Genomic DNA, 27,650 nt, shown 5'->3' with positions numbered 1-27,650 from the left:
GGCGCACGCCTTTAATCCCAGCACTCGGGAGGCAGAGGCAGGCGGATCTCTGTGAGTTCGAGACCAGCCTGGACTACCAAGCGAGTTCCAGGACAGCCTCCAAAGCCACAGAGAAACCCTGTCTCGAAAAAACAAAAAAAAAAAAAAAAAAAGAAAATGTATAGCCATGTCAACAGATGTAGAAAAAGCATCTGAAAACAAATTCAGCATTCATTCATGATAAAACTTTTTTTCAAAGTGTTTCCTTAATTTAATGGAAATTTTTTCTTTATTTGTGAAAAGGCATCTATAAGAATACTAAAATAAAATCATAATGATAAAATAATGAAAGCTTGACTCTGAGATCAAGAGAAGGCAAGGCGAGGCTACTGGTTGCTCCCCACAAACTGATGGTAAGACAATCCCAGCACAACTCATAGAACATGGTGCATTCGAGCTGGTGCTAGATAGAGCCTTCATCCCTACTGACTAGAGTTCCTGGCACTGTAGGGCACTCTGCACACTACCGAAGGAGAAAGGTAAGCATCATTAGATACAAACCCTTCAATCTACAATGGTGGCCTGCTTGCAAAATACATTGCTGGCACAAAAGATGTGGAAATAAGCAACCAATATCGGATTGAATTTAAGGTCCACTCCTTGAGATGGAACCCATCTTTGACACTGCTAGATAGATAGGCCAAAGACCTAGGGGAAAACCAAATACTACTGTTCTGCTAAAGGAACACAGCAATAAAATGACTTCTAGTGACATTCTGCTATACTCAGATCAGTGTCTTGCTCAGCCATTATCAGAAAACGTACTGCTATGGTGGATGGGAACAAATATAAAGACCACAACAATGTGCAGACGATGTGCAGAAAGTAAGATACCTTGGAACTCTAATGGGAACCTAAATGGGATTTCTCCATCAAATTCCTCCCCTTAATGCTCAGGGAGCCCTGAAGAAGAGGAGGTAGAGAGATTTTAAGAGCCAGAGGGATGGAGGACACCAAGAAAATAAGGCCTTCTAAACACAGCAGGAGCGATGAACATATGAATTCAGGTGACTGTGGCAGCATGCACGGGGCCTACATGGGTCTGTACCAGATGGGGTCCCGGTCTCAAGACAGGAAGTGGACTCTCTGAGCTGGAGGCCAGCCTGGTCTGCAAAGTGAGTTCCAGGAAAGGCCAGGACTATGTGAGAGACCTTGTCTCAAAAGACAGGATCTGAGGGATGGCTCAGCGGTTCATGGAGGCTGCTGCTCAAGCATGAGGACCTGAATCCAAAGCTCAGCCCCACACAGGAAAATCTGTAACCCAGCAGTGTGGGGAGTGGAGACAGGAGGATCCCCGGAGCTTGCTGGACACCAGTCTACCTCGAGGTTCCGTGGGGGAGCCTGAATTAAGAGAAAGAGACAGGGAACGACTGAGCAGGACACCAGGATCCTCCTCTAGCCGACACCAATATCCTCTTCTAGCGGACATGCACATGCATACACACATACAGAAAAAAGAATTATAACAGTGTAATTTGCAGATGATTTGGTTATTCCTTTTGATGATTCCTGGGTACTGATATATCCAGATAAACATGTGTGAGTGTCCTGCTGAGAGTCAGATGAAGTTATCATCTAAACTGGTAGAATTACAAAGTCAGACTGCCAGTCCCGTGCATGCAGCTTCAAGTGTCTCTAATTGTGTAAGCCAATTTCTTCATAGTAAATCTCTTTTAAAATGTGGATATAAGCACATGTGTGATTAGTTATTTTCCTCTGAAACTCCAGACTAATATACTCATGCAGGACAAAAATACTTTACAAATAAATTGTTTTAATTCATTTTTTAAAAAAACTTTTAATTCTATATACCATCAACAAAGCTAGGAATAAAAATTTCAACTCGCTGGGCGGTGGTGGCAGAGGCAGGCAGATGGATCTCTGTGAGTTTGAGACCAGCCTGGTCTATAAGAGCTAGTTCCAGGATAGCCTCCAAAGCCACAGAGAAACCCAGTCTCAAACCCCCACCCAAAAAATACTCAAATAATAGCACTTATAATTTTTTAAATAATGTGCCTTGGACTAAATCATACCAAAAACATGACTCCTATTCAGAAAACTAGACTGAGAGAAATTAAAGATGAAACAAATTAATATCTCCTTTGTGAATTACCAGACATAAGTATATCAATTCTCTCTTCCCCGCTGCTCCTCTGAAAAGGCAGGCAGGTCTTCCTTCCTTCCTTCCCTCTTTCCCTCTTTTCCTCCCTCCCTCCCTTCTACTTTCTCTCTCCCCTTTCCCTTCCCCCAGTAAAACCTCTCAGGCAAGCTCTGTCCTGCCTGGCATGCTTGTCCCTCACCAGCCATGAGGCTTCCCACCAAGGTGCCTCTCACACAGTATCATAACATGGGTGCCCAGGAACTCAACAGGCCCCTCTCTGCACCCACCCTGAAGCACTAACCCACAAGTTAATACAATCTCAATCAAAAGAACTCGTAATTCAATTGACAAGGTAACTTTCAAAATGTAGAAGAAAATACAAAGAGGAACCTAACAAAATCTACCATTTGCTATTTATTCTTTTACTCTGTTATGTACTAAGCATACTGCTGTATGCTTAATAAATTCACTCATTCAAAGCAAAACATGGTTATCATAGACCACTCACAAGACCATACAAAACAGTATAGCAAAAAATACAATAGTACTGAAAACTGTGTAAAGCATGCTTTAATCCTTAAAACAATATCAAAGACACAGGTGAAAAGAAGACATCTGATAAGGCTCACGATCAGACAAAACTGATGGGCACAGATGGTGTCCCACGCCTTTAAACACAGCACCCAGTCAGCAGAAACAGGCGCATATCTGTGAGTTTTAGGCCAGTTTGGTCTACATAGGGAGTTCTATATGTACCATGTACACAGGGCTACATAGTGAGGCCCAGTCTCGATAATCAAATGTATTAAATAGTAAAAAGAAAATTAACCACTGCTCAGGAAGACATGGAAAAGAGAAAAGACCAATAAAAGACAGCACCTGCTGGAGTGTTTTATTGAGTAAAACGATGCCAATGTGCTGCCACCCGAGTGACAATTACATGTTTATGTTCTCTGATGTTTATCCTTTTTATGTTTTCTGATTTGTGTCAAATATCAGCAAATGTTTAAAAAGTTAAGAGAACCATCTGGCAAGCTGAAATGGTTTAACAGAGATTGGATAAATCAAGGAGCTACATTACCCCTAAGATAATTTTAAATAATATCCTTAGCATCCAATTCAATGAATAAAATTAAAATGATAGAATATTGGAGACACAGAATAGTTTACAAAATTGAGAGAGGGTGGATTACATACACGAAGCAAACATTAATGAGTTCCAGACAGTAAGACCAGAAGCTTAACAGTAAGGTTTTCCTATCTAAACCAAAAATTATCAAACAAATATGATGGTAAAATAAAGGCATTCTTAGACATAACACGGATATACACATATATATCCCACATATCCCTTCTCATTAAGACTCTGATTTATACAGCACTACAACAAAATTATAAATCAAGAATGAAAATAGGAAAATGAAAAAGAAATCAACATAGTGGAAAGGCTAAAGGGATGCCCAGGAGTAAATGAAAGTAAATTATATGACAAGAACCACATAATAGGCATCAGGGTCACCAGTGTAGACTGGAACACGTCAGAACACTTCGAAGACTGTCTCAACAGATGAAGTCAAGAGCATACCTAACCGAACTAAAAATTCTGGAAGAAAATTGAAACAACCAGCAGACAGCCTGAGCTTGAGACTCAGTTCAGAGAAGACCAAACAGGCAAGAAAACAAGATAATTATTAGTGCCACTAGATTATTATTAGTGTCATTAAAAACAAAAAGTGCTTTAATATAAATAGCATGAGTCATAATAATATAAAGTGAATATTAACCAATCAAAATAAATATACAGCCACATGTAAGGGAGGCAGGAAGGAACGCATAGCAGAGAGGTTTGGGGAAAGTCCTCTCCCACAATGTACTTCCTTCACCTGATGAGAGGAAATCCGGTAACATCTGCACTGTACATGCCCACTATAGTCCTGATATAAAAATCTTTTTTCTATTTATTTATGCACATATGTGCATGTGTATAGGTATGTGTAAACATGTGTGTACAAATGTGTGCAGACATGCACATGCCATGGCATATATGAAGGCCAGAGGACAGCCTGAGGAAGTCAAGTTCTCTTTTTCCACCACGTGGGTTCAGGTTTTGTTCTCAGGTGTCAGGCTTGGCAACAAATGCCATCTCACTGACTATAAACACCCTATTTCTATGAAAACATTCTCCTGCTGCTCCAGAGCATCTTTCCATAAGAGGCAAAGAGCCTACTCAGTGAAATATTATACATGAAAACTAAGATATGTCTAATTGAAGTCAAGTTTTTGGGTAAATACCCTGAAAAGCAACTTTAGCACTAAACATTAGGCTTCTTGTGCCAAACTTCATTTCAGATAAGAAAATGGTCTATGGTCATACAACCCTGAAGACACTGCATCTCCTCAAATAAGAGAAGTCATAAAAATAAACATGCCATGTTAAAATAATAGCCCCTTGGAAACTGTCCTCCACTGTCCCCTTCAGCATTCCCTGACAACTTCTTCACAGACTGGTAACCTTTCTCCCACAATGGCCTCCTCCTCCACTCTAAAGTTACTCTCAAATCTCAAAGACTGTCCCCATTCCGTATGTTCTCCAAAAATGACACTAACTTCAAAAACAAATAAGGTAGAAACTGGGTATAGTGGCACACGCCTTTAATCCCAGTATTCGGGACGCAAAGGCAGAGACAGAGGCAAACTCTGTGAGTTTGAAGACAACCTGGTCTACAGAGTGAGTTCCAGGCCTATATAGTGAGACATTGTCTTGAAAAAGAAAAAAGAAGTAACAAACAAATAAGACAGAGCAACTGAAAAACACCCTCTACGCCCACCTGTGACCTCTACACACTTGTGCACACATACAAACACATACACATACATATACACCATACACACATGCACACGAAGAAAGAAATTAGTGATCGAAAGATAAAGACTTTAATTCTGGATCAGAATATTCAGCAGTATAAGATCCCAAATCCTATCAAATGACCTACACACTGAACAAAATGCCATGTAAAATCCTAGCAGACTTTTCAACAGAAATTGATACATGGATTTCAAAATCCTTACATAAGAAGAGAGAGCCTCAAATAATGCAAACAACTTTGATATAAAAGAAATATAGACCAAACATTATCATATAGCAAAAACAAAATCAAGAGTTTCATTAGATAATCAGGTGGCTTGAAAATAGCAGTCTCCCTGCCCCAGCTTCCAGAGTGCAGAGATTACAGGCATGAACTACCATGCCTGGCTTAACTTTAAGAGTGTCTATAAACAGCCATCTGAGCTGAGTGGAACTGATCTAAAGATAATCAACAAAATCAGTGGAACAGACAGACTACCCAGAATAAGTGTGTACATGTGTATGTACAAGAAATTTATATACAGGTGCAAAGACTTTTAGCAAAGAAGACATTTGTCAATAACGGTGAGATGGCCAACTGTCCACATGTAACACATGCACCAAATCCAGAATTAGCACATCATTTAGGAAATTAATTCAAACAGATCGTAAGTCTAAACTATAAGCCCTACAACTACAAAACTTCTAGGAGCCAGGCATGGTAGTATACACTAATAATTGTGGCATTTAGGAGGCTGAAACAGGAGGCTCACAAATTTAGGGCTGCATAACAAATTCCAGGCCTGTCTGAACTGCCCAGTGAGACTGACTCATAAAATCAAAACCAAAACCAAAGAAAAAAACAGGGAGAGCATTTATTTTCTAGTCTAGATTCAGCAAGGAGTTATTATGTAAGACATATCAGAAGCACAGTCTTAAAAAGAATAGACAACGCTTCATAAAATTCTGGATGGTTCCAGACCAGCATGGACTATATGTATAGAGACCCTGTCTCAGCAGGAAAAACAAACAAAAAAACAAAAACAAAAAAGTTGGCGTTAAGAGAATGAAAACATTAAAAGACTGCAAGAAAATCTCTGTATAGTTTACATATCTGATAAAGGACTTGTATCTAACATTTACTAAGAAAAAACAAAATGGGATTAATATGAACAAATTCTAGAGAAAGCTGCTGAGCTAGCAAATCATATGAAAGGTACTCAATATCCATCACTAACCATAGGGAAATGTAAACCAAAACCACAAGACACCACTGCATAGCCATTTAGGGCTAAAGTTAAATTATTAAGGGCCAGTAGGAGGTAAAACTCTGGAAAAGTTTTTGTTGTTGTTAGTTTTTTTTTTGTTTTTGTTTTTTTGTTGTTGTTGTTGTTTTTGTTTTTGATTTTTGGTTTTTCAAGACAGGGTTTCTCTGTGTATCCTTGGCTGTCCTGGAACTCACTCTGTAGACCAGGCTGGCGTCAATGGAAAATTCTTATAATTTATTTTCTTTTTTTTTTTCAAAAATTTTTTGGATTTATTTATTTATTACATATACAGTGTTTTGCCTACATGCCAGAAGAGGGCACCAGATTGAATTGTAGATGGTTGTGAGCCACCATGTGGTTGCTGGGAATTGAACTCAGGACCTTTGGAAGAACAGTTAGTGCTCTTAACCTCTGAGCCATCTCTCCAACCCCATAATTTATTTTCTTAGTTTGGGGGTCAGACTTGTACTTAGTTGTACCAGGGATTGCATCGAGGGCTTCATGCATGCTAGCAAGCACTCTACCACTGAGTTGCATTCAGAAGCCCTTTATATATATTCTGTTTTGAGACAGCATCTCATTAAGTTACCCAGCCTGGCTTGGACCCTACACAGGCCTTGAATTTATGATCTTCCTGCCTCAGACTCCTGAGCAGCCAGGATTATAGGCCTGTGCCACCGCATGTGATTTGACAGTTTCTTGGAAGCTATCAAAAGTACTGTCTTTGTATTAGCCAAGACTTGTACACAAAATGCTTACAGTAATTTTGTTTGTAATACCCATGATCTTAGCATCTAATTACAACAGGTAAATAGAAGCCTAAGAGGCAGGACTACATGCAGGTCTGTGTCCCATTCCCATCTCTAGTTCACTGTATTGTAGTTTAACTGATGTGTATAGATTATAAGAACTTACCAAACTATACCCTTTAAATATATGCAGGGTTTTATTTTCATTTTCCCTCTAGACGCTTTACTTTTTAATTTAAATATATTTATTTTTCATTTTACAATCCCAATTCCCACTCCCTCCCCGTTTCCCGCCACTCCTCCTCCATATGGCTTCCCTCTCCCCACCCCCATCCACTCCTCAAAGTGCCAACAAAGTCTGGCACATCAAGCAAGAGCAAGCCCCTTCTCCCTGTATCAAGGCTGAGCAGGGAATGGGCTACAAAAAGCCAGTTCATGCACCTGAGACAGATCCTGGGGCCACTGCCAGGGCCCCCCCATAGACCAAGTCATTTAACTGTCACCCACATTCAGAGGGCCCAGTTCGTTCCCATGCAGGTTCCCTAGCTGTCAGTCCTTAGTCTGTGAGCTCCCTGTAGCTTGGGTCAGCTGTCTCTGTGGTCCATGGTTGTGGGGTTGTCTCCCATCATGCTCTCAAGCCCGCTTGTTCAAATGATCCGTCCTCCCTCTCTTCAACTGAACTCCAGGAGCTAGCCTAGTGCTTGGCATATGCAGTTTTCTAAACATCAATTATGTCATCAACATAGCTATTACAGAATGTAATATTTAGGGGAGCATTCTCCTGATGAGGGTAGATAGTCAAGAACTGTGCACTATAAACTCAGAGCCCTCTGTTGGTTTTGGTCTGCTTCTATTGTCCCACTCTTCTGTTTCTAACACACAGGTAAACTCATTCCATATCATAACATGTCATTAAAGTCATAGTCCTTTCCATAAAGAATTCTAAACACGTTTCAGAGATTCATGGCATTCATGACCCCAGTGAAATTATCTGGAGATTGGGGGGTGGTTAGGAACATGATAAAATTTTTGGTTTTATAGCACCATATATAATGTAATGTGAGGGGGAATGGAAGGGAGAGAGGGGAAAGGAGAGAGGGGAAAGGGAAGCAGAAGGAAGAGAAGAGTGACTGCTACCCCACAACAGCATCCCCAAAGGGACTTCCTATTCATGTCCTCTGCTTCCACTGTCCATTAACAGTCACGTCTCAAAGTCAGTCTCTTAGCTGCATTCTTGACACACTCTAAATATACTGACTTATTTAAAATATAGTGAGTGTAGACTAGGAATCTGATTCTACTTAGTTTTGTAATAGGAAAGGACTTCGCATAAAATAATCAAATATGTAAGAAAGACCATTGAGCCGGGCAGTGGTGGCTCACAACTTTAATCCTAGCACTCAGGAGGCAGAGGCAGGCGGATCTCTGTGAGTTCGAGACCAGCCTGGTCTACAGAGTGAGTTCCAGGACAGCCTCCAAAGCCACAGAGAAACCCTGACAAAAACAAAACAAAAGACTACTGAGTCTAAAATTTTTGTTATTAAAAATTTCCCAAGTAGAACCACATACCATATAAACTATAAGCACTTTTCCATAAAGGCAGGCCATTAGTCTATAAAGCCAAGAAAGCATAAGGTAGGAGAGAACATGAATTCAAGGTCAGCCTGGTCTACAGAATGAGTTCCAGGACAGCCAGACTGTTTCACAGAGAAACCCTGTTTCGAAAGACAAATAAACAAAGCCTATAGGTATTTTAGGAAAAGACAAAAAATAAAATATCTTTTCTCTTTAAAACTTCTGTATCTTTCATGTATAATCTCACTAGTAAATAAACTAAACACCAAAGATCTAACAAAAAAAATTAAGAGAAAAAATTTAAATAGTATTAGGCTGGGAAAATGGCTCAGTGGGTAAGAACACTTGTTCAAATAATGTAGACCTGAGTTCTAATCCCCAGGACTCAGGTAAAAAAAAAAAACAAGCATGGCTGGATATACCTGTAACCCTAGAAGTGTGTGGAAAGACACAGGAGGATCATGGGAGCTTGCCAACTGTCCCTGTGTCTCAAAGAGAATGGACTCAACATCCTTCTGTGGTCTCTGCATGGGTGCATGCACTTTGGTCCACATGTCTGTATAATGCACACGCACGCGCATGAGTGCGCGCAGGGTCACACACACACATACACACGCATGCTCACACACACACACACACACACACACACACACACACACACACACACACACGATGGCTTTTTTCCTCCTTGTGAAACCAAAAAAGACCAAAACTATTAGATGTGTTTCATTTAATACCCACACCAATCACACACTATGTAGACTCTTTCACAAGGGATAATTAAGGCCAGTTTTCCTAGGCCTTCCCAAATGCCCTCTCTCATGGTATGGCATGCTGCTCCAAGCATAATACAGACACATGCACTTACATTCTATAACATTAGACAAGGACACCATTACAACTGCTTTCATTTAAGTACTTTCTCCCTTCCATTCATTTGACTTCTGTCAAAACTACACCCTCCTGAGATGACAGGCCTTAGAAAACAAACAGTGTATCTTTAAGAAATACTTCAGGCAATATTATCTTACTTCATCCAGGAAAAAAATACTCAGTGCCAGTTTTCACACATTACCTATCTCTCTGTCTTATAGTTTACACTCAGAAGTGAGGTGGCTGACATGACAGTATTAATACATTCATTTGAACTAAAATATTAAGTCGGACTTTGACAAGATTATGGTTTGGCAATTACCACTGGTCTTACTAATTAGGTTATGTAGAGATATTTTCCATAAAATGAATGAGTATGGTAAGCAGAATTCTACAATAATCCCAAAGCCCCTATCTATCCTCTGGTATTCATGACCTGTGTGGTGTCTTACCTTTGAGTGCAACAGACCCTGCTAATACAGGGGATAGCATTTCTGTAAGGAGGGTACAAATATGGCAAAGGTGGATCTAGAGAGATGGTTCAGTTCCCAGGACTCTGCCCCAGCTCTCAACCGTCTACAGCTCCAGTTCAGAGACCTGAAGCCCTTTTTCAACCTCCAGTCTCCCGCCCTCATGTGACATACATTCACACATGCATACACAGGAGTTAAGAAGTGTTAAAAAAATACCAAATATGAAAGAGGTGACCACTAATCGGCTGACCCTGAGCTAATAAAAAGAGAGATTACCCTGGCTGAGCCCAACCTGATCGGGTAAAAAAGATTTTAAGTGGATGCAGAAATGTAAAACAAGAGGACTAGAGTTTAGCTTAGTAGAAAAATGCTTGCTATACATGCACAAGACCTGGGTTCAATCTCCAGTACTACAAATAAACAAAACACAAAACATCCCAAGGTGAATTCCTGTTGAACTTAAACGAGCATACTATGATGAACACCATGTGTCTAGGAATGGGACATGACCTTTAGAAGCTTTGACTTTGATGCTCTACCTAACAAGGAAGTGAATTCTAAGACCACATGGGCTTGGAAGAGAAGCACAAGCCTCAGATGAAACCAGAGTCCCAGCCAAAAAGCAGACTTCACTATTTGAGACCCCAAGAAGAGACCCAAACTAAGTTATGCCTAGACTTGATTAAAAAACAAAACTATCATATAAGTAAATAGATGTAGGTTTAGCCTACATTTTTGGTAATCATTTGTTACCCAGCAACAGAAAGTGAATACAATGAACATTGAATGAGGGTATGGGGAAGGTCTTCCTAAGCCAGAGGCACCTGTACTGAATCCTTAGGTAATTCTCCAAATGACAAAGCACACAGAAGAAGAGAGGCCCTGATGCATGTTCTCCAAGCCTTTTAGGAAACAGTTGTTTCTTTGGCCACATGCATGTGTTTCTACAAGAATGATACTCAGATAGTAAGGGATTAGATACTATTCACAAAGGAATGCCTCACAATCGTTGCCATGACAAAACTGGGAATGTCTACTATCTCAGCATGCTGTTGGCATTGTTGCAAACAAGTGTGTCAAGGCCAAGAGAGTTTCCATGCACAGAGAGCATGGCAAACAGGGTAAGGGTCAAGATGGCTTCCCGGAACAGATGAAGGAAAAGGACCAGGACAGACACAAAGCTACAGGGAGGCACCTGGGTTCAACCGAGGCAACAGCCTATTCATCCAGAGACGCACTTTGTGAGAAGTAACAGAAAGGAGGCTGTGCCCCAGGAACCCTGACTTAGGAGATGTCCAGATGAGAAGGAAGGACCCAGAGTGTGAAAGTGTTTTTCTTAAGTTCAAGTGTGGTATCTTTTCCCACAAAGACTTTTTTTTAGCAAATTTTAATTGTTGCAGTTCATTTTGTCTTTCTTATTCAAATTTAGCATTTTCTTGCTAAAAGATGTTGCTTAGTATGGAGCAAACACACTGTATTGATTAGAAAATGACCAAATATTATAAAGTGTTTACACTGGCTTCCGGATAATCCCTCTAAATCACCAAGAGGCAAAAAGGTGCACAGTGGCACACCTCTAATCCCTAACTTAGGAGGTGACTGGTCATACACACAGAAAAGCCCTGTCTCAAAGGGGTAGGTGGGTGTTGATCTGCATTACTGTTAAGTTCCACAGGAGTTGACTAATCATAACAGTCTCGTGAATTGCTAGACTGTAAGGAACAATAATTTGCTTCCGAAGTTTATTACTTAGAACTAGATTGCTAAAAATACCTGTTGTTAGGTACTAGCTGTGAACTGATCTTACCATGGAATAGAACTCAAACACAATATAGTTTATACTGGAGATGTAGGTTTATGAAACAAGACTGTGAGTTTGGTTTGGGTTACTCTGTGAACATATACACATGTATGTGGGACTGTCCAGAAAAAAACAAAACAAAACAGGAGACTGAAGCAGTTTTACACAGGCTGCAGGGTAAGTCCATTTCAAGAAAAAGATTTAAAGAGATAAACCATGCAAGTCTCTGAGAAAAGGGTGTTCACAGAAAAAGGTACAGGGGCTGCCATGGTTCCACCATTAAGAGCACTGGCTGCTCTTGCAGAGGATCTAATTCAATTCTCCGCTTCCTCCTGGCAGCTCACAATGTCTGGAGCTCCAGTTCCTTAGGATACAATGTCCTCTTCTAGTTTCCATGAGTACTGCACACATGCTGTACACACATACATGCAACCAAAGTACCCACTCATAAAAATAAATTTTTAAGAAAGATACAGTCAATTACAAAAGTCTTGAGACCAACACATCCTATATGTCTAAACGAGACAGTAGGGGAGTGGGCACAGAATCAGAATATAGAGGTATATAGGAAGCTTTATTCTGAGTCACAATGGCAGTTTTAAATAAGAGTGCCATGATCTCATCTCTACAGTGTTGAGAAAGTCAAGACTGAGTGGGCTAAGAGTAGGAAAGCCCCAAAAGGGAACTATTTCAGTACTCCAAGACACTGGTGCCGTGGTGACTTGGCTCCAGGTGGAAGAAAAGGGAAAGTATGAATTGATAACTGGAAACAGTTACCGTCTCAAGCAGAGCTAAAAGGGCTTGCTATCGTGTGTAGCATGAGAAGGGGATTAAAAAGAACTCGTCTGAGTGACTAGAAGAAGGGAGCAGCTCTTTATTGACCTGGAGCTGCTACATGAAGGAACAGCAACTCTGGGAAACATCACGGAAGAATCTGAAGTTTAGGAGAGGAAGTTAGGTACTTTAGGGCTAGGATCTATTGGCTTATACAAAGCCTTAGGTTTGGTCTGAAATACAAAGGGAAAAGGGGAGGAAGAAGAAGGAAAAAGGCAAGGGCAGGGGGAAGATGAGGAAATTAATTATGAAACCAGAAGAAACTAATTTGGAACTCACCAAATATAGATGATATGTGAAGACTGAGGGATGGGGGGAGGGATAAAGGAAACAGGTGTCCCTATGCTCTGAGAAGGCCAAAATGATGAGGCTAAGGAGGCAAGACCTCAAGATCGAAGACCAATAGAGGAGAGAGGCAGAAATGGAAAGAGACAGACACACCAGGAGAGTTCCAAGTCTTTAGAAGATAAGTGTTTTTTGTTTGTTTGTTTGAAATGATTTGTAAGGCGAAAGAGATCAACTGCCAAATACTGCTAATGGAGCAATGAAGAAAGAACTACAAAGTTCTTTTGTTAAGAGTGCAGTAGAGCTTACAAAGTGACTTAATAAAGAAAACTAAAGGCTTCTATATGGGCCCAGGGATACATAGGAGTGTGTTGAGAAAGAGAAGGGAGGAAGAGAGGGAGGAAGTGAAGGAAGGGGAGGGAGGATGAAGATGACATGGACCAGCTGGAATTACCTTAATGTTATTTCACTTTGTTGCTTCACCTCTAAGCATTAAGCTGTGACTTTTAAATGCATAACCCTTCAAACATTTCAAAAACCGTTCTACCTATTATCACATGTAGCACGAATTCTAGTCAGTATTAATAATAATAATAATAAACCCAGTCAGATATTGGGGGGAGGAGGAGGAGGAGCTCAAAGATGAGAGAAGCAAAGCAACCAGCCACGAGTGAGTTCTAACAATGCTGTGACCAAAGGGCGCCCCATCCTGTCCTCAGACTGCATCCACAGACTTCCTGCCTAGACTGCATCCATCTCTAGGAATCCTTAGACTGCATCCGCAGACTTCCTGCCTAGACTGCATCCATCTCTAGGAATCCTTAGACTGCATCCGCAGACTTCCTGCCTAGACTGCATCCATCTCTAGGAATCCTGAGACTGCATGCTCAGACTGACTACCTAGACTGCATCCATCTCTAGGAATCCTCAGACTGCATCCGCGGTCTTCCTGCCTAGACTGCATCCATCTCTAGGAATCCTGAGACTGCATCCGCAGACTGCCTGCCTGCTTCAGACTGCTGTCTATGCTCCTGTCTCCTACCACCTTACAATCCTCTCTTCGCCTGTCTCCACCTCCTTAGTGCTGGGATTAAAGGCATGTCACTCTAAATGCTGGGATCACCTTTGTGTGAGCTGTTTCTCTTTTAGACTGGATCCATTTTGTGTAGCCCAGGGTGGTCTTGAACTAACAGAGATCTGTCTGCCTCTGGGATTAAATGTGTACCACTACTGCCTGGCCTCTATGGCTAACTAGTGTTGCTAGCTTTTCACTCTCATCTTCAGGCAAGCTTTATTTGTTAGATCATAAACAAAATATCACCATAATCACATATTTTTATGAAAAGAATTTTGGGTTGTTAATTTTAACATGACTACATGAAATAATACCAACTCTATTAGTTCCATTAAAATTCCTCCCTTACTCAAATATGCAGCCTAACACAAGATATAATCAAACTTTTGTTCCTTTGAAAAAAGGGCCATGACTAATATAATAGACATATATTTGATTTATGCCAAGTGTTAACACAGGTAATGCTTTGGATACACAGCATAAAACATTTACTGGAATATTATTGCTCTAAATATACCATACTAAAATTAAACTGATAACAGAAAACGGTTACTAAATCATGGCTGACAGGGAACTAAATGCACCAAACTATGCATTCCTAATACTCATTCAGTTTGGCTGAGGCCCTTGGGTCAGTTTGGGTCATTATTACTTTGGAATAATTCCAAATGATTCCCATGGGTTCTATTGTTATAGTCAGCAGCTTTAGGAAACCCAGAACAGGCTACAAGTTAAAAATAAATAAAAATTTAAAATCATAGAACCTCTATCAGTTTCTGAATTTCTCTTCTTTTTTTTTTAAGTGTGCCTGATATTTTAATAAGGTCATGCTGCAGGCCCAGGGTTAATTTCTGCTAGTTTTTACATACTAGTCGCTGGGCTGCTATAGCTGAGCTTCAGCTTATGTAATGCTGCTCAAAGACAGGAAGATATATGGTCCCCCCCCCAAAAAAAGAGCTTTTTACACTGATAGAGGTGGGGCATGGTATAGCTCAGGGACAGAGAGTTTGTCAGACTTGCACAAAGCCGGGAGTTCCATCCCAAAGGTTATAGAAAAAAAAAGGGGGGGGAGCAGAGGAAAAAGAGAAGAAAAAGTTTGTTACATTGAAGGCAGCAACAGTGTTATCAATGTATGACTGACCCTGGTGAAACTTGCACACCCAAGAACAGAGAACCCACTCACCATCTCCTGTAATTCTGAGAATGCCTTCCCACCCTGTCTTTCAGTTTCTACATAGTATCTATTGGATGTTACAATTTATAGGAAGGATACATGTTTTACATAAAATTAAGTATCTACCAAACACCAGCAAGTCTCTCTACAGAAGTCTCTCTTCCTTTGGCACACTCCAGGACCAAAACAGGGGATACATTAAAACAGTATGTCCAAGAAAGTAGTAATTTCCATATTGTAGGGTACAAGGACCAGCAAAGAAATTCACCCTGACCCTGAAACAAGAGCCAGTGAAAGAAACTTACCCTGGCCCTAGAACCAGAGCCAAAGGAACACACTTTGCCCTGGAACTGGAACCAGTGAAAGAAACACACCCAGGCCCTGAAACTAGAGCCAAAAGGTTTTTAAAAGGGCCGGTGAGAGAAACATACTTTGGACCAGGAACCAGAGCCAAATCTGCCCCTGACCAACTGAGCACAAAACCAATCAATCTCTGAGCTGGAAAACCAACCAATCACTTACATGAAATCTAGCCAATCCGAGTTTGTTCAAGCTCAAGAGGATTAATATCTCAATTCCTTCCCTGAAAATCTTCTCCCTGGAAAGACTCTGCCTCTAAGAAGCCCTATACCTGTTCTGTTGGCAGCTGCCCTTCTCCACCCTGGCAGAAAAGTTCCCTTAGGGAAGCAGAGCAGATTGCTACATTTCTTCAGGGGTTTCCCCCTTAGTAGAGTGAAGCAGAAGAAGTAACATCTTGGGCAGGAGCTGAGAAGAAACAGATACCTCTGCTGGGAAACGCCCTTGGCAGGGGGGGAAAGGGGGGGGGGGAGGCGAGGCAAAGCCGAGCTCAGCAGTAACCACTCTCTCTCAGAGAGAAACAGGATTGCCACATCCTGCGGGAAGTCGATAGGCAGCATGAAAAATAAAAACCCAGATACAGATATTGGGGTAGAAGCAAAGCAGCCAGCCACTAGAGTCCTCACCTCTACCAATGCTCACACCAAAGGGGCAATGGTGTCTTCTGATTGCATCTCCAAACTGCACTGCTCGTCAGACAGCCTAGACTACACCGAGTTCCTGCCTCCTCCTGCCTTATATTCCTCTCTCCACTCAGCCATATTACTCCTGTCTCCACCTCCCTAGTGCTGGGATTAAAGGCATGAGCACTGTTTCTCCTTTAGACTGATTCACTCTCATATAGCCCTAGAAGATCCGTCTCCCTCTGTTTCCTGACTGATATGATTAAAAGTATGTACCACCACTGCCTGGCCTCTATGACTGTGGCTAGTTTTGCAGTCTGAAATTCAGGAAAGCTTTATTAAAACAAAACAAAACATCACCACAACCATCCCCCACCAGACCCCAACTTCAGGTATAGCCTGACTTCCCAACAAGTCAGGATATCTTTCCCTCTGGAGCTGCAACACTTGAGCATATTCCTTACTCAATATGACAACTCCCAGGCTGAAGAGATGGCTCAGAGGTTAAGAGCATTGGCTGCTCTTCCAGAGGTCCTGAGTTAAATTCCCAGCAAACACATGGTGGCTCACAACCACCCACCAAGATCTGGTGCCCCCTTCTGGCATGCAGGCATACTTGCAGGCAGAACCCTGTGTACATAACAAATAAATAAATCTTTAAAAAAATTACAACTCTCTCCCAATACACAAATATTCCTTGTACCAGGTACTATACACCAATGTGGGGGGTCTACTGAGGTCACAGCTACTATTCTAATGGTTAAACACTGTCCCCCAAGTTCTGCTATCTATACACAGTGACTGGTTGTGACAGTCAGGACTCCAGAGTGACACCAAATGCCTCTCAGGTGAGAAACTAGTGCCTCCAAATTAGAGGAGAGGGTATGGGCAGGACGGTGGGCCAGGCAAAGGACTTTAGAATAGTACTGCTTAAGAGTGCGAACTGGAGATAACTACTATCTATACTTTGTCTATCCTTAATCAAAGTCTTGAGTAACTACATGTTCATGCAAAATACACTTGTACTTTAGAGGAGGCAAAGCAGTCTGTTAGGAAAGCATATTCTTAGAGGATGGGATGGTAGCTCTCTCAAAAGTGCTGTTTACTTTGTAAGTCTTTTGGGGACAAGGCTGTAGGCAATTTCTACTTCTTTATCAGTAGGCAAGTGTTGATGAACTCAACCCTACTGTAAGCATTCTGTGGGTAGTCACTTCTGTAGAAATATGTGGTGTTTGTTGGCCACCACCTTGAGGATTGCTTGGGCAGTGTGTTTGAAGTCTGCTAACGTCATCTCAACGCCATCCAGAAATCTACATGTGGAAAGCTTGCAGTCCTCCCGCTGTTCTCATCAATTTCATCAGGGAGGGGGGATTCAGATACTCTTCCATACTGCAGCATTTTCCAAGAGCCCCCTCTCCAGTGTTTCATTAGCCTCTGGCTTTGAGTTCTTGATATAAGCAGAGAATTTGGCAAAGATGTCCATTCCAGCAGTATTTGACTCTGCAGGTTTTGGTGAAAGATTTAAGTACTTGATGGGGGGAGGGGACAGGGATAAGACTTCTTCAAGAAATTCCTCAATCTTGTTTACATCGTTTGACTTCACTGTTGAAAGTTATAAATGGTGGGTGGGGCCCTGGAGTCAAGTTCTGCAGGTTCATAGGCTTCCTTTTTAGGTCAATGGTTGTGACACTAAACACAACTTCTTTGGGCCAAAGAATCTTGAAGAGCCTCTGTGAAAAGGGGCTGTTACCTATGCTTTCTCCACCACTCCCAACCTAGGAAAGAGCTCGATGAGGGGCTCTTTGTCCTCTTCCTCCAGCCCTTTCAGAGCCATCAACAGTGATGCTGTTGGATGCCTGGGCCAGGAGGATACAGCTGAAGCAAGCGGTGGCTCTGGAGCTGCTGGGGCTGCAGACACTTGCTCCTCACACCGGCCTCACACCGCATGTGACACTAGTTTATGGATTTCACCTGGAGGTGTAGTCCTCCCAAACCCAATTATGACCAGGTTAATCTAATTACTTTCTACAAGAATGATAACCCTAAAGGACTTCTTATTCTCTGGTGAAAACCTTAATTTGATCTACATATAATCTACATCGAATCTCCTTATTCTCCTGGCTCAGAAGACAATCCTTACTGCCTATCTTTCCCTTTGCTACAAATCTTTTCTTCCGTGGTTAATTCATATGGTCTTTCCGATACTAGCTTGCTGGTCTGTTTCTCAGAGCTCCCTACCACAACCATGGGAATGCAAGCTTTATGGCAGCAAGACCGGTCCTAGAGCTTCAATATCGAAACTATCACCTGACACATAGGTGGCACTCAGTTAATACAGTTGCCTATAATCTCTGGAATTTAGCTTCATCAAAGGTGGCTTCTTGACTCTACTATACATCAGCGGCACCAACTCTATTTTCTTAAGTCACCCTACAGACTCTCTGGAGAGAAAAGATCTGGTGTCGTCTTCTAAAATGAACTCCAAGAAGCAATGGTAGGAAGCAAAGCTTCAGGCCCTCTCAGATGCTACAAATGTATTTCTTAGCCTGCTTTTACCTTGCCACACACTATCAATTAACCCAGACATTTTCTCACATCACTAAGGTCAAGCTGTCACAGAATGGGAAGGTCAATATTTAACCCAAATCAAACTAGACCCAGGAATTCAACCAATTATATCTCCCTCTTATGTTTGAAACTACAGATAAGACAACAAACATTTTCTTTTCCATGGCTAGCCTGATAAAGAGAACCATCAGAAAAGGTATCAACCAAAGGGAAATGTGAGACTCAAAACCCTGATTAAATGATCTTAAAGCAAATGTTTATATAAAAAGTGTTGATTTATCTCAATGAACTATCAAATACCACATGCACAAAATACCAAAAGCATTTAAACATAAAGGTAATAAATCGCATTTATATGTATACCATGTTCTTTTGTTGCCACCAAGTAATATGATAGCTTCACTGTTCTTGGAGAGTAGTGGCAAAGACATTTATAAAGTTCCTGGCTCTTTTAGGGATGATACATAATTTAGCAGTAATGTTAACAATCCATATTGTTATCCATTAGTAGTCATTTTACCCTGCTTATAACTCTGTATGCTTTTAAATGCTCTAGGTGAAGCTTTCTTTTTAAAGGTAAAGAAAGGTTTGAGAGTGTTATTAGTGGTAGAGTATACACTAAGCATGCACAAGGTCCAATACTTAACACCAGAAAAATTTTTAATTAAAAAGAAAACAAAAATTCATTTCTACTTCCAAAATTACTTCTTCTAAGTCTGCCTTTAAACCTCTATGTTTTACACAGTACAATGAATATTTGATGCTTTTATTAAAGAATATGGAGAATTTTGTCCATTTTTTTTTTATTTTTTGTGACAGGGTTTCTCTGTGGCTTTGGAGGCTGTCCTGGAACTAGCTCTTGTAGACCAGAGTGGTCTTGAACTCACAGACATCCACCTGCCTCTGCCTACCGAGTGCTGGGATTAAAGGTGTGCGCCACCAATGCCCAGCTGAATTTTGTCCATTTTTTTAAACTTTTACTTATTTATTTAAATGTGTAGGTGTGTTTGTGCCATGGAGGTCTGAGGACACCTTACAGGAGGAGTTGGTTCTCTCCTTCTACCTATTTTTTTTAAGTCAGCACTTTTATATTTTCCTATCTTTCTTTCAAGAGACTACATCACAAAATTGCTGTCAGCTTTGCACAAGGGCCATGCTAATCTCTGTATTCCAGCTGGTTTTACTTTTTCCATTTTTTAAAATTATGTGTATGTGTGTCTGTGAATGGGGATGTGCACATGAGCACAGATGCTTGTAAGAGCCCACATGAGAATGCCAACTCTCCTGCAGCTGTAGTGATAGAGGACGTGAATCTTCTGATGTGGGTGCTACGAACCAAACTCAAGTCATCTACAAGAACAGCAACTGCTGAACCATGTCTCTAACCATCACCACCTCCTGTCGCTGCAAAATAAACCGCAAGTCTAGGTCCTGTCCTGGATGAAAAGACAGACTCTGGAGACCCCCCCCATGGAGGGCCTCACCCTCCCTGGGGAATAGTGTGGGGATTGGGTAGGGGGTTGAGGGACAAGGGAGGAGGGGTGGGAGAGGGAGCTGGGATTGACATGTGAAACATTCATGTTTCTAATTTAAATAAAAACATATATAAAAATAAAATAAAATAAGCCACACATTTGAATGGGTCCTATATACAGCTAACCTTGAATATAAGGATCAGGATACAGAAGCTTGGATAGGAGAAGCGATTTCTGAAGGTTTGAAGAGGCACCAAGATGCCAAATGCCTTAACCGTGATGATATAGAAGCTTGGGTAGGAGAGGCAATCTCCAGAGGTTTCAAAAGACATTGAAATATTAAATTAACTGTGGAAGAATAGGACATCTAAGAAGGAATTGTAGACAGAGCATTCCTATAAATAATGCTCCTCCTAGGAATGATTCAAATAGAAGACCTCAGCCTTCTGATTAAGTAGATGTGGCAAAGTTCGACACTGGACCAATGAATGCTGATCGACCACAGACAAACAAGGTAACCTTTTACAATCTGGAAACTCCTCGAGTGGCCTCTTGAAGATCCCCCCCCTCCATGTCAAAAGTGGGCATGGTCAGCGGCACAGGTATCTAAAGTCTCTCCCTACAACCTCCAACACCTCCTTCTCGTTTTTTTTTACTATTTGTTTGCTTGTTTGAGACAGTGTCTCACTATAGCTCTTGTTGGCTGGAACTCACTCTGTAGAGCAGGCTGACCTCAAACTCACAGAGATCCATTTGCCTCTGCCTCCCAAGTGCTGGGATTAATGTGTGTCACCATGCCCAGTATTTTGTTTTCTGGTTTTGTTTGTTTACTTTTTTAAAAACAATTTTCATTAACTGAAATTAAATTCACTAAGTTATGTATTGCTCCAATTTTAATGTAAGTGGTGCAGAAATTAACAAGCCTTTCATGCTCAAGTTGACACTGGTAATTTTGCTAAATATACACAAAAACCTGTACACTCAGTATTCATTTTTTAAAAAATTACCCCAAACTTGAAAATAAGCAAAAACAAACAAACAAAAAAAAAACAATACTAGGTACTTTTCAGTGTGGTACTTAGTTTAAACTTTTGATTACTGATTAATTTATTTCACAAGTCTATGAAATAGAATTCTGGCTGGCCAAAATGTAAGTAATTTCTATCTAATGGAAAGGATAGCCAAAGCTTACTATTTCATGTTCTTAACTAGAATATGAACTAATTTTATATATAAGCCAATAGTTTTAATATTACTTCAGTAAGTATCCTATAAATATCCAAATGGTCATATTAATGGCTTTAACATCTTACTAGATCTTTCAATGAAAACATTGAAGACCGGGGATGTACGGGTAGAGTGCTTACCCAACCATGCAAGGAGCCGTGGATTCTGTCCAAGGTGGTGGAGACAGGAGGATCAGAAGTCCAAGGTCACCCACCATTACGTGAAAAGTCTGAGGGCAGCTTGGGCTATGTGTGTCACCTCTCTCAAAAATAAGTTAAGTTTAAATTACTGGCGTGTGTTCATTTACATTTTGAATTAAAGTCATGATTTCAGCTTTTTGAAATGCTTTGGTGACTTCATCAAAATGTACGAGTAGACTAATCTAACTGAGCCAACACTGCTTCTTATACACACACAAACACACCGAGAAAGATACTCCTTACAGAAAAATGGTCAAAACTGTTCATTTACATAAGCCAAATCCTTCAAACCAGAATTTTGGCCTAGATAATAAATGCCATTAGAGAATAACTTTACTTTTAAAAATTTGTCTTTGTGCTGGGTATGGTGGACCCCTATAATCCCAGCTCTGGGGAGTATGGGGCCAGCAGGATGGGTGGATTTGAGTTCAAGGCCAGCCTGGTCTGCAGAGTTCTAAGACAGTCAAGGCTACACAAAGAAACCCTGTGTCAAAAAAAGCATAGTAGCCGGGCGTTGGTGGCGCACGCCTTTAATCCCAGCACTCGGGAGGCAGAGGCAGGCAGATCTCTGTGAATTCGAGGCCATCCTGGTATACAAAGCGAGTTCCAGGAGAGCCTCCAAAACAATACAGAGAAACCCTGTCTCGAAAAACCAAAAAAAAAAAAAAGCATAGTAAACAATAATAATAATAAATTCACCTTTGTATTCTTAGAATCTGGCATGATATCAAGTATCTAAATTGTGTTCAACAGATGTTAAGTGAATACATAAAGTTAGAATATATCACACCACATAAAATATGAATTAGTATCAATCAATAAACTTTTTCTAAAATTTAGATGTTTTCCATGGGTATGTACTTCAATCCCATAATGCTAATTTAATAAAGTAGTATTAACTGCTTTTAACATTCACCACAGAAGACCAAATGTCACAGATAATGTTTCTTTCCATTACTATGAAGTAATCTATTACCTACAGAGCACCTGAAAAAAAACAAGACCACGTAAGGACACAGTAGTAGGCCCAAAGCAAGAGACTGGGGTTGGGTGTTAGTTCTCGTTTTATTTTTGATCTAATCCAAAAAGTTAAATTTGTATTTGTGCATCAAGGATTATATAGTCCAAGGCCGCTTTCGCTGTTAGAAGTACTAATGGGTATACCCTTGCATCACACGCCACCAACACAGATCTAGCTGATAAAGGCATTCGCCATTCTGTGAGGTAGAAGGCGAATTACTATCTGGGTATTCCCCCATTGCTTTTAATTCAAGACAGAGTTCATTACCACTACTTAACACGCTTTCCATGCCCACCAGGTTCTTTAAAAGGACATGACTCGGTGTGCTTCCCCAAGGAAACCAATAAACACCTCCTCATGAGAATTGTGTCAATGGAAAACTGGAAATCCTGAAAGTACCAGGAAATGTTTTTACCATGAAGGTATCTTTCCATTCCTAGAAATGGGTGATGAATTATTTTTCAACTGTAGTTGCTATTGTTGTTATTAGTGTGTGTGAGCATGTGAACAACTTTTGGGAGCCAGTTCTCTCTTCCACCTGGGTTCTGGGCGAGAACTCAGGTGATCAAGCTTGCCAAAAAAAAAAGCACTTTTACTCCCTGACTCATCTTCAGGCTCCCTCAAGTGCGGGGTTTGAACTAACCAGAGTGTGTGCATGCGTGCATGAGTCTGTGAGAGAGAGAGAGAGAGAGAGAGAGAGAGAGAGAGAGAGAGAGAGAGAGAGAGAGAGAGAGAGAGAGAGAGAGAGAGAGAGAGGTGGATCCTGCATGAGGACCAGGACACTCTGTGGAGTCACTTCTCTCCTACCATCCTACCATCTTTACGTGGGTTCCAACAGTGAAATTCAAGCCATCAAGCTTGTGCTGTTGGACAGCAAATCACCCTTCTGAGTCTCTCGCTAGCCCAGGGTTATTTATTTATTTATTTGTTATGATGTTACTTTAAATCGTGTTTATTTTGCAGAAAAGGCAAAATGTCTCAGGGGCAGCCCATGTTCAGGAGGCACGACCGATAACCCTGAGACCATGTCTGATTTACAGAAAGAACTTAACAACAGCAACAAAAACCACTGCATAATTACTTAACTTCCTAAGAGACTGACACCAACCAGTACTAGACATGCAACCTAGCCACGCATCCAAACTTCAAAGACGGATTTGCTTAAGCTGCCCCCCAACTGTCCCTTAAAGATGACTGCAAGCTCTCATCGCTGTGAACAAACTGACCAAATTTTACGAGGCAGTCCTTGTATTCAGGTAAGACTTCTGCAGGAAGTGGAGAGGCGCTTTAGATTCACCTCAAGAGCTGGAAAACGAATACTATGACTCACTGACACTTCACACATGTGAAACACACATCCATATTAGAAAACAAAAAAAGGCAAAGCCTCACGAGCGGATGGGCAAGCAAACCGCCCGAGGCGAACACCCCCCCCCAAAGAACTTAATTAAAAGTAGTTCCTCGGTGCGAAACTGCATTCGTTTTTGAAACTAAAAACCAGCGGGACTTTGTCTTTGCCCGAATCCAGCCCGAGGACAACAAATTGGTCAACGGCGGAAGTTGCCTGACGAAATGACTGTAACATGAAATCCAGTTTTATGATCATAACAAAACCTTCCTTCCGGGACCAGGCCCAAAAAAAAAAAAAAAAAAAAAAAAAAAAGTTGAGCAAACGTCCTTCGGGATGCAACAGGCAATGATGAGCACCCGGCGCCCGGCCAGAGAGAAAGCTCGGCCCGGGGACCCGAGGCGGGCGCGACCCGTGCTCCCGGTTACAAGTTCTGCGGGCGCCCGGCCCGGCCCACCCAGCCCGCCGGCCCGCGCGCGGCACCTCCCTCGGCCCCAGCACTGACCTTCCGCAGGGCCGGGACCAACAGTCCCCGCCATTTCGGGCTGTTTTCTTCGCTGAAGAACTCGTAGGGCTGCGGCGCCTGCTGCATGGCCCCGGCCGCAGCGCCTCCGCATCGGAGGCCGGCCCGGTGGCCTGACAGGCAGGGCGCGGGCCGCCGAGCCGAGCCGAGCCTCGCCCGGGCCGCCGCCTCCCGCCCGGGCCGCCGCTACGGCCGAGCGCTCGGGGGCGGCGCCGGCGGGCGGGCTGGCGGGCGGGCAGGCGGGCGTTCACCGAGGCTCGGCGGCCCCGCAGCCCCGAGGAAGCGCGGCGGCCCGAGGCGCCCTGCTCTCGCCGCGGCTCGTCGGGCGGCTCCTCCTCCTTTGTCTGGGTGCGCAGCCCGGAGCCCCGCCGGCCTCGCCCCCGCCCCGACTCCCGCTACGGCCGCGGCGGGCGGCCCGCGGCGGCCCGCAGTGTCCTCATCGCCTCCCCCGCCCTCCGCGCAGCCGTCGCCGCCGCCGCCCGGCCGGGCCCGCCCGAGTCACCTCCTGAGGGCTCTCGGGGCCGAGCGGGCGCGCGTGTCCGGCGTGCACGGCGCTGCCCGCCGCCGCCGCCGCCGCCGCCCCTCCAGCCCCGCGGGCTGCTGCCGAGCTCCGGGTCCCTGCAGCCGCGGCTCGGAGCCACACGGCCCGGCGCTCGCACTCCCGAGTCTGGGGAGAAGGTCAGCACGGAGCATGCGCGCCGCCGAGCGGGCCAAGGCGCCGGGTGCGGGGCCCGGGGACCGGGAGGGTAGTCGGTGTCTCCTGGGAATGTGCGCCGGGCGGGGTGGGAGCTGTGCCAGACACACTCGGCGGCGTTCTCAGTGCTTGCAGACAGTCCTGATTCCGTGCCGCTCCGGGGGAGCTTCGAGCGGTGAACGCAGTACTGGGAGACAGTGGACGGAAGTGTGGCGAGAAGGACATTTGTCTGATAGGATATTTAATTTGTGCTCTACCTGGCTCCTTTATATATTTAGGAGATTGATAGCTGTTTCAGAAAAGCACGTGGGGACGTGGAAAGCGCTTGGCGCGCGGTTTCGGGGCCGGGTGACTTCAGTTTCGAGGCATTTCACCTAAGTGTATCACTAAGAATAGGTATCTTCACAAAACTTTCATAAGTAGCTCTTGTGTTAATCATGTCCTTCAAATCCTTTCCATTTCAGGTTCTACAGAACCTAGATCCTGGCATACAGTCATACTAATTAGCACCAGAAAAGATGCTCTGACCCTAAGCTTTTCTGAGTTGAAGAGGCATGAGCTCTGGAAACTTTTTCACTCGCCCAAATTTCATCCCACTAAAGTTGCTGAACAAATTGCTCCAACAGGCTGTGAACAGTCATGCACCCAGCCACCAGCAAGGAGGAAGGGAACGGAGAAGCAAACTGTTAAAGACAGCGTGTGCCATAATTTCAGTCCAGAATCGGTAGTGAGCATTGTTCTCCCCCAGCATACACCATTTTGTCTCCACAAAGAAGGGCAGACTCAGAATACCTGTTTTTTAATCCAAGTATCTACTGTGTCAAAAATGTCCTCAGGGGCTGCTGAGGTAAAGGCACCGTCTGCACAAGGCTAACAACCTGAGTTCCACTCCTGGAACCCACATGGAGGAGGAAAGAACCAACTCCACAGGTTGTTCTCTGACCTCTACATCTAAAATGTGCCATGCATGCCCGCCCCTCCCCCTCACACGCACACATGCACAATAAAGTTTCTTTAAAGGTCTTCTAATAAATGGCCATGTTCACATTCCCAGAGTACTAAATATGCTCTGGTTTATAGAGAGTCCTTAATTTTCCCTACAGTTCCCAGACCCCCGCTATAAAACACAAGGCTGTCAAATTATCAGACCGCGATTATATTTTCTCATAGGAAACTCATTGGCAGGAAGTTTTATTCTTGGCAAAGGATATTGGAAGGTTCCTCTGGGCCAAATCTGGCCTGAATGCATTTTTGTAAAGCCAAGCCAGTATTAAAATTTTTAAATTGCTATCAATAGCTTACTTTTTTTTGTCCATCTCCAACATTATCCTCAAAACTCTGGCAACACCGTGGCCTACTGCATCTCTGCAAAGACGCAAACAGGCGGTGGAGAGACTGACCTTTTTACACAAGTGTGCCCCCCATTTCCAGTTGGCTGTCCTCCCTATCTGGCACTCTCCTCCCTTTTATGTAACCTGCGGAGTCTCTGCAGGCATCTGCCCTGTGATCTCTGAGCTAGGCAAACAGAAATGTGATCCACATGACATGGGGGGGGGCGGGAATCCAAGAATGACACCAGGAAAGCTTCCCAGTTAGACAAGTGGCCATTTAAAAACAAGAACGGTGGAGTCCATTGTGGTGATACGTTGTTTATGATCTAAAAAAATAAAGCATGCCTGAAGATCAGAGTCAGCCGTAGAAGCTGGGCGGTGGTGCGCGCCTTTAATCCAAGCACTAGATGGGGGTATAAAGCAGGAGGAGACAGGAGTGCAGGGAATCCAATCTGCAGTCACACTGAGGACAGGAGCGCCCCTGCCTTGGTAGAAGTGAGTGTTACCATTTAAGAAGCAGTGTTGTGATTTAAAAGAGCTTGGGTGGAGGGCTTTTATATATTGGGGGGGAATTGAGTGGGAAAAGGGGGGAAGAGGGAAGTCCAGCCTCAGGGGACAGGAGCAGCAGGAGAGAGAGAAAGAGGGAGGGGCAGAGAGAAGGAGAGGCAGAGAAACAGAGAGAGACAGACACAGAGAGAGACAGAACAATGGGAGGTGGTGGACAGGGCTCTTTTTAAATTTTATTATTATTATTATGGTTTTTCAAGACAGGGTTTCTCTGTGGCTTTAGAGGCTATCCTGGAACTAGCTCTTGTAGACCAAGCTGGTCTCAAACTCACAGAGATCCTCCTGCCTCTGCCTCCCAAGTGCTGGGATTAAAGGTGTACACCACCACCCAGTGGACAGGGCCCTTTTAAATGGGAACACAGTAAATGTACACACAGGCTGTGTGCTTTGTGGTTGCAACTGAGAACATACCCAGTCAGAACCCCAAGGACAGGCCAGTACAGATGCCTGGATACTAACAGAACTCTCTGGTGGTTGACTGCTTTGCTTTTCTGATATTCAGCTTGAACCCCAATATCTGTCTGGGTTTTTATTATTCCGACTACAATCCATATCTCATACTCTATGCAGCCAGAAATCCCCAATATGTCAAAGATGTACATGTACAAAAAAGGGACCATGCAA

The 27,650-nt window shown here is 42.9% G+C and overlaps 1 protein-coding gene and 1 pseudogene across 1 annotated transcript in view; both read right to left on the bottom strand.

Moving 5' to 3' along the window:
• The window catches only part of Sos2 (SOS Ras/Rho guanine nucleotide exchange factor 2), a 104,930-nt gene extending 80,338 nt beyond the window's left edge, over positions 1–24,592 (bottom strand). Inside the window, 1 exon segment of the mRNA XM_040742999.1 lies at positions 24,417–24,592. Within this exon segment, the coding sequence (XP_040598933.1) occupies positions 24,417–24,503 (87 nt within the window). The 5' untranslated portion in view covers positions 24,504–24,592.
• On the bottom strand, positions 16,675–19,480 carry LOC121139352 (annotated as a pseudogene).
• Positions 24,593–27,650: the final 3,058 nt, after the last annotated feature.

This window comes from Mesocricetus auratus, unplaced genomic scaffold, assembly GCF_017639785.1.
Source record: "Mesocricetus auratus isolate SY011 unplaced genomic scaffold, BCM_Maur_2.0 Super-Scaffold_15014, whole genome shotgun sequence".
Classification (NCBI taxonomy): domain Eukaryota; kingdom Metazoa; phylum Chordata; class Mammalia; order Rodentia; family Cricetidae; genus Mesocricetus; species Mesocricetus auratus.
This window is presented reverse-complemented; position numbering and strand designations above follow the sequence as displayed.